Below are 16524 nucleotides of genomic sequence, written 5' to 3' on the forward strand. Positions count from 1 at the left end.
TCTGCCCAATAGGACAGAACCATAGAAAAAAACAGGTTTCATGGCAGATTCCCGGCACTTACAAAAGGCTCACAACTTATGGAAGTTTTATTGCTAGATTCTGTGTCCCAGTTTACGTCAGTAAGGCCAGGCATGGCGGCACACCCCTGTAATCCCAGCGACATGGAGACTGAGGCAGGGGGATCACAGGATCCAGGCCAACCTCAGCAACTTAGCGAGACCCTGTCTCAAAATAAAGATAGATGAGGGCTGGGGATGCAGCTCAGTGGTAAAGTGCCCCTGAGTTCAATCCCCAGGACCACAACCAAAAATAATATTATTTTCTATGTGAACTGTGGCTGCCTCAATAGTAGCAGAGGGATATATACCAAAAGTGTCTATGATCACAGAGTTTGGGTGCAGTTCGTGATTGTCCAGCCTCCTGCTAAACGCTGTGTCAGTTTTTGTGGGAATCCTTCTTCGACACAGATAGAAAACTACCTCTTGTCCTCCTTGGGTATTACTATTGCTGACCCCCAGCATAATATAATTCTAGAAAATAAAATCACATTAAGTGTGATGTTCTTGGAAGAACAGAGCTGACAGTCTTGCTCTACTCTGGATTTATACTGAATTTCTATGTGGAGTTTAAAAAGAAAATTAAGTTAATTTGGAAAGGACATCTGTATTGCAAAGCTCATAATGAAAACAATTTGAGTTTATTTGTTAGAGACACTTGACATTCAGTGCTTTGCTTAATTAAACCACCTCAGGAAAGAGAAATGTGATTCTCTGGTGCTTCATTTGGTGAAAATATTTCCACATGAACAGATTTAGTAAAAACAGTGACCGTGTTCAGAATTTGCCTCAAAAATCCCCGGTCAGTTTCCCCTAGATTCCAGCAGAGGTTGGGCTGGAATGTCACAAGTGGCTCCGGCCATGAGGACATCCTTCTGATCTGGGCTATTGAGCTTGTGCGAGCACCAGAACTTGAGCAGTCTCCTTTGTCTCCACACAGATGGAGCCGTCCCCGGAGCTGGCCAACGTGACCAGGGTCCAGCAGTTCATCCTGCTGGGCTTGTCCACCAGGCTGGGCGTCAGGGACGTCCTGTTTGCCGTCTTCCTGGCTCTCTACCTGCTGACCCTCCTGGAGAACACCCTCATCGTCTCCCTCATCTGCAGCCACAGCCAGCTCCGCAAGCCCATGTCCTTCTTCCTGGGCAACCTCAGCTGCCTGGAGATGTGCTACGTGTCCGTCACCATGCCCACCCTGCTCCTGGGGCTGTGGGTGGGACCCTACCACCTTTCCTTCGTGGCCTGCATGACCCAACTCTTCTTCTTCATAGTCCTCATCTGCACAGAGTGCACTCTGCTGGCCTCCATGGCCTATGACCGCTACGTGGCCATCTGCCGCCCTCTGCACTACCCGCTGCTCATGCGGCCCCAGGTCTGCTGGGGCTTAGCCCTGTCCTCATGGGTAGGGGGGCTGGTGGTCTCTGCCGTCAAGACCTCGTGCATCGCCAGCCTGTCCTACTGCGGCCCCAACGTGCTCAACCACTTCTTCTGCGACGTCTCCCCCCTGCTCAACCTCTCCTGCACCCACGTGGCCCTCACGGAGCTGGTGGACTTCATCTCCGCCATCGTCATCTTCTGCGGGACCCTTCTGGTCACGCTGGCCTCTTACGTGGCCATCGGGAGGGCGGTGCTGCGCATGCCCTCCGCGGCCGCCCGCCGCAAGGCCCTCTCCACCTGCGCCTCGCACCTGGTGGTGGTGGGCATCTTCTGCTCGGCCGCCCTCTTCATCTACTGCCGCCCCAGCCGCATCAAGTCCATGGACCTCAACAAGGTGCTGTCGGTCATCTACACGGTGGCCACGCCCCTGTGCAACCCGGTCATCTACTGCCTGCGCAACAGGGAGGTGCACGCGGCCTTCCGCAGGAGCCTGCACTGGTCCTGAGGCTGACCAGGTGGCGGTGGCTGGGGAGACCTCCGACGGCCAAGGCCCTACTTTTTTTAGAGATGTGATTCACGTATGGTAAATGTCACCTGTAAACATGCCGGATTCCGTGGTGCATTTAGTGATTCACAAGGCTGTGCAGCCGTCACAACTGTCTGACTCCAGGACCTTCCATCCCCCAGGGGAGACCCATACACGTCGACATCATTCAAAAGATCATCCCGCTTAGTACTAAAGGGGCTTTGGAAAACCAGATGTTGCTGGTTTTGCCCAAAAAGCGCTAGCCCCTTGGAGAATACCCAGTGATGTCCATTAGAGATACAAAGTGCCTAAACTCTGAGCCAAAGTTGCCGCCCTTGCAGATACCTCACAGGACAACTGAAAATAGTCACATAGTGATATTCATTGTGGCATTGTTTAAAATGCCTCAATCTGGGAAAATGTGAATATCAGTCAACAAGATGATGAGAGTTAGTTGTGATAACTCCACGGCATGAAATGTTAAGAAGCTGTGCTGAGAAGAGCTGTCTGTGTCTCCACGTTGGTCGTGAACTCGTGTTACATCGTAAATTTCAAGTAAAGTTTTAAATAAATGTTTGGCTGTGAACGAACTCAGGGGAAGAACATTTGCTGTCACAAAGAGGAAATAAAGGCTTTGCAATTACAATTTAAACCATTATTTAAAAACAAAAACCACACACATCTATGTTTGCACAGGACTTTTGAAGGAGGCATGCACTAAAAATTAAAGTTTTTTTGATAAATTTCAGTAGCAATAAAAGGAATAAATAAATAAAAATCAGCTGCAGGTCACCTCCTCTATGGAGTCAGTCAGGCCGCGAGTGCACCCTCCCCTCTGCTCCTGCTCGGGGCCCCATGGGGAGCGCGCTGGGCACACACACAGGAGCTTCCTCCAGTGGTGGAGACCTGGGCCACTCACTGGGGGACGCCCTGTCGCCTGGACCCTCAGGCACGATGACTTCCTGCTCTCCAGGCAGACACAGCTTCTAGAGAACTCTCTGGACTGCAGACCACAAGCCCTTGACACAGACATCAGGGTGTCACCAGGGAGGGACGCAGGCGGAGCTGCTGAGCGCCTGGGCACCTGCTCTGTTGCCGAGTCTCCGCCAGAGGCCCCCAGGTCTCAGCCAGGACCAGCCACTCCGAGCTGTTCCCAGGTCTGGGGACAGGGACGTGCCCCCAGCATGACACAGGAGCATGGCAGCCCCTGCCCACACACGGCAGGACACACGTGGACACAGGACCAGGGGAGAGGAGCAGGAAGGGCCCCAGTGGGGACCAAGAAGAGCCAGGGCAGCAGTCTGGGCCTGAAGCCAGCCCTGGCCTCGGGTGGACCGTGAAAGGAGGCCAGATACCCAGAGAGGGCACCTGAGGATCCTAGAGCCCAGCCCAGGCTGGCATCCAGGGCTCCTCCCCACACTGCAGCTGGGTGCCAGGGCAGGAGCAAGGGTCCTGAGGCCCCTGCACTCCAGCCTGCCCCTCAGTGACTGACCTCTCCTCGCTCACCACCACGTCTTTTCAGTGTCAAAGATGCACCATGGGCTCCATGAAAAAGCTGAACGTGCAGCCGCCATGGCCATGAGGGACGTGGGGAGCAGAGACCTGGCGCCCTTCCTCTCTGAGAGCCTCAGTGCCACAGGCACGTCCCCACCTTGGGCACAGGAGCAGGAGGAACAGAGGTCAGACGGGCTCTGGAGTGGCCATGGCGGCAGAGCCACCACCCATGTGACCCGGAGCTCCTCCTGCCCTCTGTGGACTTCGGTCTCTTTGTTTCTGGGCTCATGGTGGTACCTGTCCCAGCACGGCTGACTGGTGGCTTCCTAAGGCAAAATCCACACCGAGCCCTGCACCCAGGTCGGGGCCCCAGGAGATGTGCCAGCCGATCCACACCCCTACACAGCCAGCCCTGCCTGTCCTGCCCCCGTTCACCCCACCCCGGCAGCCTGCGGTCCCCAAGAGCGGGGTCTGCAGCAGAGGCGGGAGGAGGGAGCCCCTGGCCAGCTGAGGCTGGTGGAGGGTCTCCCTGTTCCCCAGACAGTAGACAAGGGGGTGCCTGGGCATGGCCACAGTGCAGATGACGGACAGCACCTGGCTGAGGTCCCTGGACTGGAGGCCAAAGCTGACTTCTCCTGGCACCTGAGCAAGGGACCACCTCTCCCTGTAACGGTTCAGGCACCAAGGTTCTCACTGAGTCATTGTCCCCAGGGCCTCAGGGGGCAGGGGGCAGGCAGACTGGGAGAGAAGCTGGCCAAGGCCCGAAGGGCCCTGCCTGGCCTCCTCCCACGTCCTCCAGCCCACACTCACGGCCAGGACTTCACCCCAGGGCCGCCGCCCTGCGCGGGGTGCTGGGAGAGGCAGATGGGTACCCCGCCAGGGGACGGGCTCTCTGCAGAGGGACACCACCGCCCTCAGGAGAATGGCGCCCTTTTCACTGGAGGCTCCTCAACACTGGAAAGGGTCAGGAGAACCAGGGTGGTAGAGGGTGTCAACGGACATTCCTGGGCGTCCTTGGTGGCCCTGGAGCAACGTGATCCTCTCCCATAGAGTGTGTGATAAATCTTGCAAGTTCAAATGGAGCTTGGCCCATTAGTGCTCCTGGGTCCCATCTGTCTCCAGGTCTACCCCTGAGCACGGATAGGTGGCTCTGCGGCGGTGCCCCCGCAGCAGTGTCGGGCAACGAAGCCTGCCGTCTGGGCACGCGCTCATTAACACGAGGCTTGAGACAGACCTGCTTCTTCCCAGCCCCACGGCCCTTGGGTCAGAAGCCCCTGTGCTCGTGGTCGAACAGAAGGAACGCTTTCAGGGGGTGACGTTCCTGTCTTCAACTGTTAGATTCTCCATCAACAAACATTTCAAAAGATCTACCACGAGCTAAGCCCTTGAAAAGAAAGGTCAGGGTCCCTCCTGGATGAGGTCACAGCTTGGTGGTGAGAGAGAAAAGTGAGCAAATATGTGCCATCTGAGGTCACAGGAGCCAGGCAGGAGCCCAGCAGCCTCCGCCCTGGGGAAGAACTTTGCTGACCGCCTCCCTGCGTCTTCACCGTGCCAGGTGGACTCCTGTGTCCACTGTGCTCTGCGTCGTCTAGGGAGGTGTAGGTGACCTCCACTTCACAGGCATTAACGAAGGCAGTAGCCGCTGCTTACCGGGCACCTTGTGGGCACTGGGATCATGACAGGTGCTGGTGCACACAAGTTCACTCTATAAGACAGTCCAGATGGGCATGACCGTCACCTTACAGATGGCTGTCAGGGACACGCAGTCTTAAAGGTGGAGCAGGAACTCCGATTCAGGCTCTCGTGCTCCGGATTTCCAGGCCACTTCTGCAGCTTGGTTTGGATTTCTGGGTACCTGAGGGGGATCACGCCACTTCCGCACCAGCACACAGCTCCCCCAGGGAGGAGAGGAAGGAGCTAAGTGACAGGTGCTCTGAGGAGGTGGAGCTGATCTCCAGGGTGAGCTGGGTTTTGCTGTGGGGAGGTGAGTGACCACTGGGCAGAGGGTCACTGTGGGCGCAGGTGGGACAGGAGCAAAGAGTGCTGGTGTGTGTGTGCAGTGGGAGAGCAGGGGCGCACACCTGGGTGGTAGGGATGTTAGCGTGAGCCCCAGAGGCAGGCAAGGACGCGGCACACCCTGCCTCGCGGCTGCCCCCGTCCAGGCTGCAGCATCGTCTCCCCGCGGCACTGCCATTCCTGAGAACACAGCTACTCTGGAGTCACAGGCACAGGGACTTAAAAATAGCTTTATTTGACTGCAAAAAGGGAAAATAATAACATTAAGTTTGATAGCTCAATTGAACTGGACCGTCCAGATTTGCACTTAGTGTTCCAAACCAGAGACACGCCCGGGAACAGGCGCGGCTCGCGGGGGAGAGAGGTCTCACCCACCTCGCTGAGGGGTGAAGCTCGCGCAGGGAGCTGGGCGCGAGCCAGGGTGTGGGAGACGCTCTGCGCTCTCTGAGCCCCTCTGAGCTGGCAGCGCCCCTGGGCCTCCTCCTCCAGTCTCCCGAGGAGCCGAGGCTGAGCGGGGCCTCCTGAGCCCCCCTGAGTCTGCAGCCTCCCTCTGCACATGGCCTGCTGCCACATTCTGCAGAACGCTGCCGGACGCTGCCTCTGTTCAGAACCCCTGGGCACCGGAGCCACCCGAGAGCAGGGGGCACAGCTCAGCTTCCAGGCAGGGGCTGGCGCCCGCCAGGATCCTGGCTGCAGGGGAACTGATCTGGAGCAGCAGGACCCTTGGGTCACCCTCCCAAGCCCCCCCCCCCCACGAGAAGCTCTCACTTGTCTAAGTCCACAGAGGGCAGCTGGCCCTCTAAGGCCCAGCTCCTGGGCTTTAGCTGGTCCTTCTGCTTACAGCTGCTTGTAAACACAGGTCTCAGAGCTCGAGATCAGGGAGGAGGAGCCGCAGGGAGCCGCAGAGGCCCCGGCCATCTCTTCCACCGCCTCCCGACCAGTCCCTGACCCTCGGCCGGTTACTCAGGGCGCTGCGTCTTCACCTCGCTTCGGGAAGCAGAATCTTTCTGGAATTTCCTTCAGGAAGGAAAAGCAGGAGCTACCTCACGGTAGCTGGGAGGTAAGAGAGTAAGACAGCTTGGTTTAGGGGAGGAGAGAGAGGAGTCAAAGGCCGCCCTCCTGCAGGCCACCTGCGGGGCCAGCCCCCCACAGCGGGAGGAAGCAGGCGGTCTCCCTGTGGCTCCAGGTCGGAGGTGCCGTCTGAGGTCACAGGCCAGCTGCAGACAGAGGGGACAGTTGTGACTGGCTGCATCTCTGTCCTTGACTGGATGACGGCACGATTCCAACTGAGATTCATAAAACCAACTTACTGGGCCAACACTAGCATGAAAAAATCACACCAAAAGACTAAATTACATCCAGACATGACGCAGAAAGGGCACGTGGAGGGAGTGTCAGGAGGTGTGCTGCCGGGTTTGCCTGCCCGTGCCGAGTCTGCCGTGTCACTGTGCCCGGTCACCCTGCCGGCCGTGGTGACAGGCCTCGGGGCTGCTGAGCAGTGGAGCCCACCTCTGCACCCCGCCCACAGAGGCAGACCCCAAGGTCCCGCTGCCACCACGTGTGGTCTTTGTGCTTCAAGGCACATCCTGAGCCCACGGGTGATGGGCAGCCCGGGCCTGGAGAGGCGAGAACCCTTCAGCACCGCCCTGAAGCTCTGGCCAGGCTGCTCCGGGCAGCAGAGACCAGGGCCTCAGACCTCCCACGGGACTGGGAGCAGCTCAGTTGTGATGAAGGCTTCAGACCCTCGAGCCGTCCCCACACTGCCCACTGTGTCCAGCAGACTGACCAGGGACACCTGGGCATCTGGAGTCGTCATAGGGGAATGACAACACAAGCAACCCCTGGGGGAGCTAAGTCAGGTGCAGGGTTGAGATGGGCAAGGGGCGGAGAAAGGGCCACCACCAAGGGGACCCGAGAGGGAAGTGGTCCAGCCCAGGAGGGACAGTGCTCGGGTCACTGCAGGAAATCCTTCAGTACCGAGGACAGCGCTGACATTACCACCTGGGGTAGCCCAGGGGGTCAGAGCCCACGGCAGGGCAGGGCTGAGCTGTCCACCTGGGCCACAGCCAAACTCCACTCTGGACAGGACCATCCACCTGGACAGAGCTGAGCCTGCGCCGGGCAGTACAGACGTGGGCCTGGAGGCTCCGAGCGCACTGTGCTCTGAAGAGGGCACGACGCTTGGCATGTCCAGTGTTTCCAGGAGCAGCCCCACGGGCTTCTGTGCAGACGGAAGCTCAGCCTGCACACCAGGGAGCTCTCTGCCGTCACCTCTGGTGACGTTAGGCGGGGCTCAGAGACCACAATGCACCCACCCAATCCAGGGCACCTGGGACACCGACAGGTCTGTTAGCTGGTAACACGGGGACACCGCTGTGGACACTGGGGGTGGATTCCGGGTAGCTGCGGGTTCAGTCTTCCTAGACAATGCCTGACCTATTTGGAGTGTGACGGTGCCACTTTAGACTCCTGGAAGCGGAGTGTGGAAGTGCTCTCTGTTAAGCTGCACTCCTGCCGCCGATCCTCTGGGTGTACAGCGGTCTCTCGTTTTAGTTTCAGTTTCCATTTCCTTGGTTCCTAATGAAATGAGCGTATTTTCATGCTCTTGATTATTGATGATCCAGGCATTCCCTCCATTTTTCTACTGGAAAACTACACATCAGCTGGTAAATGTCTTCACGGTGTACCCAGGGACCCTTGTCACATGTATCCTAAACAGCCTTTCCAGGGGACTTTTAACTGCTGTGGTACTCAGAATCTCTCTGGATGACTGAAGTTTTCCAGTTTTGAGGAAGGCGGGCTCAGTGACTGACTTTCATGTTGTGTTCTATGAGTCCAAGGTCGTAAAACATCTATCCTAGGGATATTCACTTCATTTTATATTTTTAGTCCACCTGGGGCTGGGTTGGGTCCTGGGGTGGCGAGGGGCCCAGCATGGATTATCCCAGAGCAGGTCACTGAGACGCCCCCACGTCCAGTACTGTCCTCACAGAGCTTGTGGTGGGCAGGTGTGTTTCTGGGCTTTGCCCCGTCCTGTTACTCTTCTTACCTGTGAAGCTCAACTTGCACTGGGAATGTGTAATGGAGAGAACTGAACGCTGCGAGGAGCTTAGAAGGTGCCGGATGGAGGTGGCACAGCCCAGGGAAGGAGGAAGCCCAATCCCCTCTCCCCACGGCCCTCCTCCTGCACCCTCGCTACGTCCCTGAAGGTGCTGGGCTGCGCTTTCCTGATGCGCCTGGAAGCCCCCCCCCACGGCTCAGCTGCAGCTGCTCATCAGTCAGGAACAAGCTCACCGGCCCTCTCCAGTCCCCCCCCCCCGAGTGTCCTCTGACTGCCCCTCTGAAACAGGCCCCTCCAACCTGGCTGAACACATCCACCCTGACTTGCTTTCTCTTGGCATGTAGCCTCTGAAATTCTCTTTTCATATTTGTCCTCCCTGCCTCTCTCCCTCCCCCTCCCTCCCCCTCTCCCTCCCCCTCTCCCTCCCTCTCTCCCTCTAGATCATAAATTTCTAAAGGTCACCAGCACTGGTTTTGCTGTTTCTGGCACCTGGAACCTGGCGCATACTAAGTGACTCTCTGGTATTAAACACAAGTGATAAGGTCACAAGTGTGCCCAAATATTCTACTCGCCCGCCGAGTCTCAGGTTGGATTCCCGGTGTTAGGGCACAGAGAGGACGGTGCTCCTGCACCTCTGTCCCTTGAACAGGTACTGACTGCCATGAGCCAGCGAATAGAGACCATCTGTCTGGGGCGGGGACAGGGGTGAAAAGAAATTCATCTCTGGGCTTAGAAAGCCCAGAACTGGGCTCACGACTGCAGCTGGGCATGGGCGGTTTCTCTCCTTCCTCCCTGGAAGGAGCTGCCTTTGCAACTATTCGGGGAGGAAGGCTCTTGGGGAAACATGACTTCTCGTGCCTTTCCAACGAGCAGAGGCAACTCTGCTTCAGAAACTAGCCCAGTGGAGAGAGCACATGTCTCAGAATGACCGGGACTCCTGCTTTGTTTAGGACAGGACACACAGTCTCTGGGGAGAGGAAGGAAGTCCAGCAAGAACAGGCCACTTAGGGCCTCGAGAAGCAATGACGTGAGCTTCCCCCACTGGGTGAAGCGCCCCCTCTGTGGCCTGGGTAGTGCCCTAGCGACTCCCAGCGTGTGGGGTGGAGTCACCTCCACCCTACAGACAGTGACAGGTTCAAGGTTCAGGGTCTGGCCCCAAATCACAGCCTCAGCAAGCCAGGCATACGGTTGCCCTTTCCAGTTCCACAAATTTGCACCTGCTCCTCCAAACGGATCAACCCACAGCAAGTCCCAAGGATCTCCTGGGGGTCCCCTGGCCCTTCACGTGGGCGGGTCCCCTGTTTCTCTCTTCCGCAGATGGAGAGGTCTCTGGAATTGGCCAACAGGTCCATCAGCCACAGCTTTATTCTGCTGGGCTTGTCCACCAGGCTGGGCGTCAGGGACGTCCTGTTTGCCGTCTTCCTGGCTCTCTACCTGCTGACCCTCCTGGAGAACACCCTCATCGTCTCCCTCATCTGCAGCCACAGCGAGCTCCGCAAGCCCATGTACTTCTTCCTGGGCAACCTCAGCTGCCTGGAGATGTGCTACGTGTCCGTCACCATGCCCACCCTGCTGGCGGGACTCAGCTCCAGCCCCTGCCAAGTGCCCTTCGCAGCCTGCATAGCTCAGCTGTTTCTCTTCATCTCCCTCATGGCCACCAAGTGCATCCTCCTGGCCTCCATGGCCTATGACCGCTACGTGGCCATCTGCCGCCCTCTGCACTACCCGCTGCTCATGCGGCCGCAGGTCTGCTGGGGCTTAGCCCTGTCCTCCTGGCTGGGGGGGCTGCTGGTCTCTGCGGTCAAGACCTCGTGCATCGCCAGCCTGTCCTACTGCGGCCCCAACGTGCTCAACCACTTCTTCTGCGACGTCTCCCCCCTGCTCAACCTCTCCTGCACCCACGTGGCCCTCACGGAGCTGGTGGACTTCATCTCCGCCATCGTCATCTTCTGCGGGTCACTCCTAGTTGCCCTGGCCTCCTACGTGGCCATCGGAAGGGCGGTGCTGCGCATGCCCTCGGCGGCCACAGGTCGCAAGGCCCTCTCCACCTGCGCCTCGCACCTGGTTGTAATGGGCATCTTCTACACGGTCGTCCTCTTCATGTATTCCCGGCCCACCCACATCGAGTCCACCGACCTCAACAAGGTGCTGTCGGTGGTCTACACAGTGGTCACGCCCGCCTGCAGCCCCATAGTCTACTGCCTGCGCAACCGGGCCGTGCGCGCGGTGATGCGCGGGGCCCTGCGCCCCCACGCAGTCTCGCGGGAACTGCAGCCCACTGGCGCGCGGCAGTGCAGGGTCAAGAGCACAGGTGCAGGCTTCAAAGCAGGTAGTGACCCCGAGGAAGCAAGGAAAGCCAGAGGAAAGTGGACTGAGCACTCCCGCTGAAGGGACGCTGGCAGAAACGGGCGAGGAGAGGAGGCGGCCCGCGTGCCCCTCCTGTGGAGAAGGGCGCGTGGGTGCAGGGTCAGTCAGGGAGACCGCGGAATGGGAGTAGACACTTTTGGGGGAAATGGGCAGTAATAACTCAGACCATTTAATGCCCTGTGCGCCTGCTGTGAGAAACAGGCAGGAATGAAGGCCTCAGTTAGACCCGTGGTGACTGACTGGGAGGTGACCCGCGGGCCCGCAGTTAAAAGCAGGAGAGGCCGTTGCCTGCGCGTATCAGAGGTCTGTGGGCCACGATGACCGTGACTGCAGAGGGCGGGGTTGAGGTGTGTGTAAGAATCTTTATGTGCTGGATATTTTGGATTGCTGGTGTCACCTTTATAGTTCAATAAATAAGTCACAAGATAAAAGAGGAACAGGAGTGGGCGGCCTTCCTTCTCATCACACCCATGACTTTAAACTTACTTTAAGTAATAATTTCTGAGGCGGTGCCCCGGGAGGAGCATGTCCTGGTGCCCTCTGTGGGAGTGGGGTCCGTGGGAGTGGGGTCCATCGGAGTAGGGTCCGTGGGAGTGGGTCCGTGGGAGTGGGGTCCGTGGGAGTGGGGTCCTTGGGAGTGGGGGCCGTGGGAGTGGGGTCTGTGGGAGTGGGGTCCGTGGGAGTGGGGGCCGTGGGAGAGCTGGGGCACACTGCAGGAGGCATGTGGTGGCATACACAGAAGCTGTGACTCTGGGTGCCTTGAGCTCATCTCTCCAGAGGCAAAGAAGAGGGGCAGAGTATGTGCAGAGGGTGGGTGGGGGGACACACACTGGGCAGCTCTGCACCAAGGTGACCACATGCCAATTCCCACTCTGACAGCAGTGACCATCGGGTCTGGACACTGAAGACCCGAGGAGTCTTAGGCTCCTGGTGTCTCCAGCCCTCTGCCCTCCAGCTCTGTCTAGGGTTGGACCTGCTGGACCAGGGGAGGCCAGGGTCCTGGCTCGGGCTGGTGAGGGTGCTTCCAGGCCAAAGCACTTAGTTACCCTCTTCTTCTCTCCTGATGGAGATGGTCAGAGTGAAACATGACCTCCCGCCCCTGGCTGGCAGAACCTCCCCCACCTGGCCCCCCGCAGTGGACACAGCCAGGCTGAGGTGCAGCTGGGATTCAGGGTGATTGTTCTATGGCATCAACCAGCCTTGGGAACACAAAAGCTGCCTGAGGTGGACAGCTCAGGGTGGCTGTGCAGAGACTTTGCAGGAACCTTTGCCGGCACAGAAGGTGACATACCTTGTGTACACTCAGGGAAGAGGACGAGTCCCCAGGGAGTCCACGCCTCCACCAGCCTCAGCTGGCCAGGGGCTCCCTCCTCCCGCCTCTGCTGCAGACCCCGCTCTTGGGGACCGCAGGCTGCCGGGGTGGGGTGAACGGGGGCAGGACAGGCAGGGCTGGCTGTGTAGGGGTGTGGATCGGCTGGCACAGCTCCTGGGGCCCCGACCCGGGTGCAGGGCTCGGTGTGGATTTTGCCTTAGGAAGCCACCAGTCAGCCGTGCTGGGACAGGTACCACCATGAGCCCAGAAACAGAGAGACCGAAGTCCACAGAGGGCAGGAGGAGCTCCGGGTCACATGGGTGGTGGCTCTGCCGCCATGGCCACTCCAGAGCCCGTCTGACCTCTGTTCCTCCTGCTCCTGTGCCCAAGGTGGGGACGTGCCTGTGGCACTGAGGCTCTCAGAGAGGAAGGGCGCCAGGTCTCTGCTCCCCACGTCCCTCATGGCCATGGCGGCTGCACGTTCAGCTTTTTCATGGAGCCCATGGTGCATCTTTGACACTGAAAAGACGTGGTGGTGAGCGAGGAGAGGTCAGTCACTGAGGGGCAGGCTGGAGTGCAGGGGCCTCAGGACCCTTGCTCCTGCCCTGGCACCCAGCTGCAGTGTGGGGAGGAGCCCTGGATGCCAGCCTGGGCTGGGCTCTAGGATCCTCAGGTGCCCTCTCTGGGTATCTGGCCTCCTTTCACGGTCCACCCGAGGCCAGGGCTGGCTTCAGGCCCAGACTGCTGCCCTGGCTCTTCTTGGTCCCCACTGGGGCCCTTCCTGCTCCTCTCCCCTGGTCCTGTGTCCACGTGTGTCCTGCCGTGTGTGGGCAGGGGCTGCCATGCTCCTGTGTCATGCTGGGGGCACGTCCCTGTCCCCAGACCTGGGAACAGCTCGGAGTGGCTGGTCCTGCCTGAGACCTGGGGGCCTCTGGCGGAGACTCGGCAGCAGAGCAGGTGCCGAAGCGCTCAGCAGCTCCGCCTGCGTCCCTCCCTGGTGACACCCTGATGTCTGTGTCAAGGGCTTGTGGTCTGCAGTCCAGAGAGTTCTCTAGAAGCTGTGTCTGCCTGGAGAGCAGGAAGTCATCGTGCCTGAGGGTCCAGGCGACAGGGCGTCCCCCAGTGAGTGGCCCAGGTCTCCACCACTGGAGGAAGCTCCTGTGTGTGTGCCCAGCGCGCTCCCCATGGGGCCCCGAGCAGGAGCAGAGGGGAGGGTGCACTCGCGGCCTGACTGACTCCATAGAGGAGGTGACCGCTGGGCCTGGTGGGATCTGCCCTGGGCTGGGCAATGAAGGGCTGGGTCTCCTCGCACAGCCCCGGGGACAGCGGAGCAGGCACCTGGGAAGGAGGGTGTGGCTGGCTGAGGCCGCTGCTCCGGGGTCTTCCCTGTGCAGACCAGGAGGCCCCACTCTGTCTCTGGCAAAGTCATGTTTAATATTAAAAAGTGAAAATCTATCCAAAAAGCAGTATGTGCTCATGGACACTGACAACTGCCAGCAAAGAGACCAGCCACGCTAGGCCTGCCGAGTCCCCACACAGTGACGACCACCTGTGAAGTGTTCCATCTTGATGAAATATCACATGTGCACATTTTCAAATTAAAACAGAATCATTTGGCCGTTTTTATCCTGACTTTTCCACAGCACAATCTGTAGTCGATGTCTTTCACGGTGATAAGTTTATTTATAAAATTACTCTTGGTGACCCTGTGGGGACAGCTGGCTCGTTTTAGTTGGCCCATCGATGTGCAGACAGCTCCTTCCACAGCTGTCCCTCACATGCACAGTGCTGTGGACATCCTAACAGAGAGCCACTGCTACGTCCTTCATCATGTTCCTTTGCAAAACATTCTTACAGCCGTGTGCAAAAGTCACAATTTACACAGTCACACGTCGCCAACGTGCCCTCTCAAACATTACACCAATATTGGTTAACAACTTAAGTTACTAAAATGTACAAAAAAACTCCTCCCTTTCTTGAACTATTTTTACACCTTCAGAAAACCCTATGCACAGACACATAGACATCTAGTTTTTATTTAAACGTTTCTAATTCCAGAATCTAAGTTATTTAGATTCTAGAATTCTCATCTTCATGTATGAATGGAGTACGGCTTTACAGCAGTACGTAGAGCTGACTCTTCTTTTAGTGACTTCATGTGGCACACTGCGGAGGTGCCCCAGTTCACCCGTAGCTTGCCCTTACTGGTGAGTGGCCACGTTCCTTCTGGGAATAGAGACCTGAAACCATGCTACACTGAACGGCCTCAGACACTTACTTTTATGGACAATGATTTGATTTTTTTTTTTTATATTTGCAAAGGCGGATACCTGGGTCAAAGTGTTGACACCATTTAAAGATGTTAAGAGATGCTAGCGGGTGGCCAAGAGGGTCTAGGCCTTGGTGCCAGCAGGGCATGGAGCAGGCGCGTCCCCTTCCCAAAGCCCCCTCGGCCCGGGGGAACCCAGAGGACGGGTGATGACGGGATCACCAGGAGCAGCCCTTCCTCCAGGACTGAGTCCGGCTCCAGCTCCGAGGCCCCTGTGTGGCTCCCCACCTGCCCTCACTCACGTGGCACTTGGTATCGTCAAAGCACAGTACTGTCCGCTTTGGAAAAGGGCACACGACCCAGCACATGCACGCCTCGACCTGAACTCCAGGGGACCGGAGACGAGTCCACTCAAAGCCTCCCTCGTGCGCACGTGTGCACAGCCTGTCAGGTCACCACAGCCAAAGGTGGACAGGCCCAGATGTCGCCAGCAGCGGACGGAAATCAGAGCGTGGTGCGCCAGGGAAAGGATCACTGCTCAGCCCGGAGAAGGAGTGAGCGCCCAGCACCCGACGAGACACACCAGCCCCACACATCGCACGAGGGAGGACGCCAGTCACGAGAAGCCACTCCACGTCTGGTTCCACTGTATGTGGTGTGTGTCACGTCCCAATGAAAAGTAGGGCCTTGGCCGTCCGAGGTCTCCCCAGCCACGGCCACCTGGTCAGCCTCAGGACCAGTGCAGGCTCCTGCGGAAGGCCGCCTGGACCTCCCTGTTGCGCAGGCAGTAGATGACCGGGTTGCACAGGGGCGTGGCCACCGTGTAGATGACCGACAGCTCTTTATTGAGGTCCATGGCTTCTATGCGGCTGGGGCGGGCATAGATGAAGATGGTGACGGAGTAGAAGATGCCCACCACCACCAGGTGCGAGGCGCAGGTGGAGAAGGCCTTGTGGCGGGCGGCCGCGGAGGGCATGCGCAGCACCGCCCTCCCAATGGCCACGTAGGAGGCCAGCGCCACCAGAAGGGAACCCCAGAGGATGACGATGGCGGAGATGAAGTCCACCAGCTCCGTGAGGGCCACGTGGGTGCAGGAGAGGTTGAGCAGGGGGGAGACGTCGCAGAAGAACTGGTTGAGCACGTTGGGGCCGCAGTAGGACAGGCTGGCGATGCACGTGGTCTTGGCCACCGAGACCACCAGCCCCCCCAGCCATGAAGTCAGAGCCAAACCCACACAGACCTGCGGCCGCATGAGCAGCGGGTAGTGCAGAGGGCGGATGGCCACGTAGCGGTCATAGGCCATGGAGGCCAGCAGAGTGCACTCTGTGCAGATGAGGACTATGAAGAAGAAGAGTTGGGTCATGCAGGCCACGAAGGAAAGGTGGTAGGGTCCCACCCACAGCCCCAGGAGCAGGGTGGGCATGGTGACGGACACGTAGCACATCTCCAGGCAGCTGAGGTTGCCCAGGAAGAAGTACATGGGCTTGCGGAGCTCACTGTGGCTGCAGATGAGGGAGACGATGAGGGTGTTCTCCAGGAGGGTCAGCAGGTAGAGAGCCAGGAAGACGGCAAACAGGACGTCCCTGACGCCCAGCCTGGTGGACAAGCCCAGCAGGATGAACTGCTGGACCCTGGTCACGTTGGCCAGCTCCGGGGACGGCTCCATCTGAGAATGAAGCACATCCATGAGGCACCCTGCAAAGCCGCCCCCCGCCTCGCCCTGGAGGGAGCCGGCCTGGCTGGGTGAGGGCTCCTCAGCCTGTCAGCTCCAAGCTGCCCTCCGTGGCCTTCTCCAGGTGGCTGCCCGGGGTCTTCAAAGGCAGAGACCAGGCAGGCGACTGCTGTCTGCCGAGGACTCTCAGCAGGACCCACTGCCTCGGGATAAAGAAGCTCCTTCCCACGACCCTCCTCACCTCTGTGCAGACTCCCCCAAGTGCTGAAGGTTCAGCTCAGACCTGCTTCATGTTCTCCCACCCACGGATGATGCCCCACGGGCCCCTTCCACGTCCTCGAATGTCCCAAGATCCCTCCAGCCTTAAAGGGTTCCC

General features: G+C 58.6%; 3 protein-coding genes across 3 annotated transcripts; 2 read left to right on the forward strand and 1 right to left on the reverse strand.

Moving 5' to 3' along the window:
- Positions 1-982: 982 nt before the first annotated feature.
- On the forward strand, positions 983-1936 carry LOC124084090 (olfactory receptor 6Z7-like). Its single transcript, XM_046431051.1, has one exon. The coding sequence runs from the start codon at positions 998-1000 to the stop codon at positions 1934-1936; it is 939 nt and encodes a 312-aa protein (XP_046287007.1). The 5' UTR covers positions 983-997.
- Positions 1937-9845: 7909 nt separating this feature from the next.
- LOC124084148 (olfactory receptor 6Z7-like) lies at positions 9846-10916 on the forward strand. Its single transcript, XM_046431124.1, has one exon. It carries the CDS (start codon positions 9846-9848, stop codon positions 10914-10916), a length of 1071 nt encoding a protein of 356 aa, XP_046287080.1.
- A 4290-nt stretch (positions 10917-15206) lies between these two features.
- On the reverse strand, positions 15207-16142 carry LOC124084078 (olfactory receptor 6Z7). The gene has a single exon (XM_046431035.1). The coding sequence runs from the start codon at positions 16140-16142 to the stop codon at positions 15207-15209; it is 936 nt and encodes a 311-aa protein (XP_046286991.1).
- Between the last annotated feature and the right edge of the window lie 382 nt (positions 16143-16524).

This window comes from Marmota monax, unplaced genomic scaffold, assembly GCF_021218885.2.
Source record: "Marmota monax isolate L192 unplaced genomic scaffold, Marmota_monax_Labrador192_F-V1.1 WCK01_AAM20220418_F8-fsc00215, whole genome shotgun sequence".
Lineage (NCBI taxonomy): Eukaryota > Metazoa > Chordata > Mammalia > Rodentia > Sciuridae > Marmota > Marmota monax.

Bases quoted from the DNA above. Each gene is read 5' to 3' on its own strand.
- LOC124084090 (XM_046431051.1), top strand. From the start codon at position 998: ATGGAGCCGTCCCCGGAGCTGGCCAACGTGACCAGGGTCCAGCAGTTC.
- LOC124084078 (XM_046431035.1), bottom strand. From the start codon at position 16,142: ATGGAGCCGTCCCCGGAGCTGGCCAACGTGACCAGGGTCCAGCAGTTC.
- LOC124084148 (XM_046431124.1), top strand. From the start codon at position 9,846: ATGGAGAGGTCTCTGGAATTGGCCAACAGGTCCATCAGCCACAGCTTT.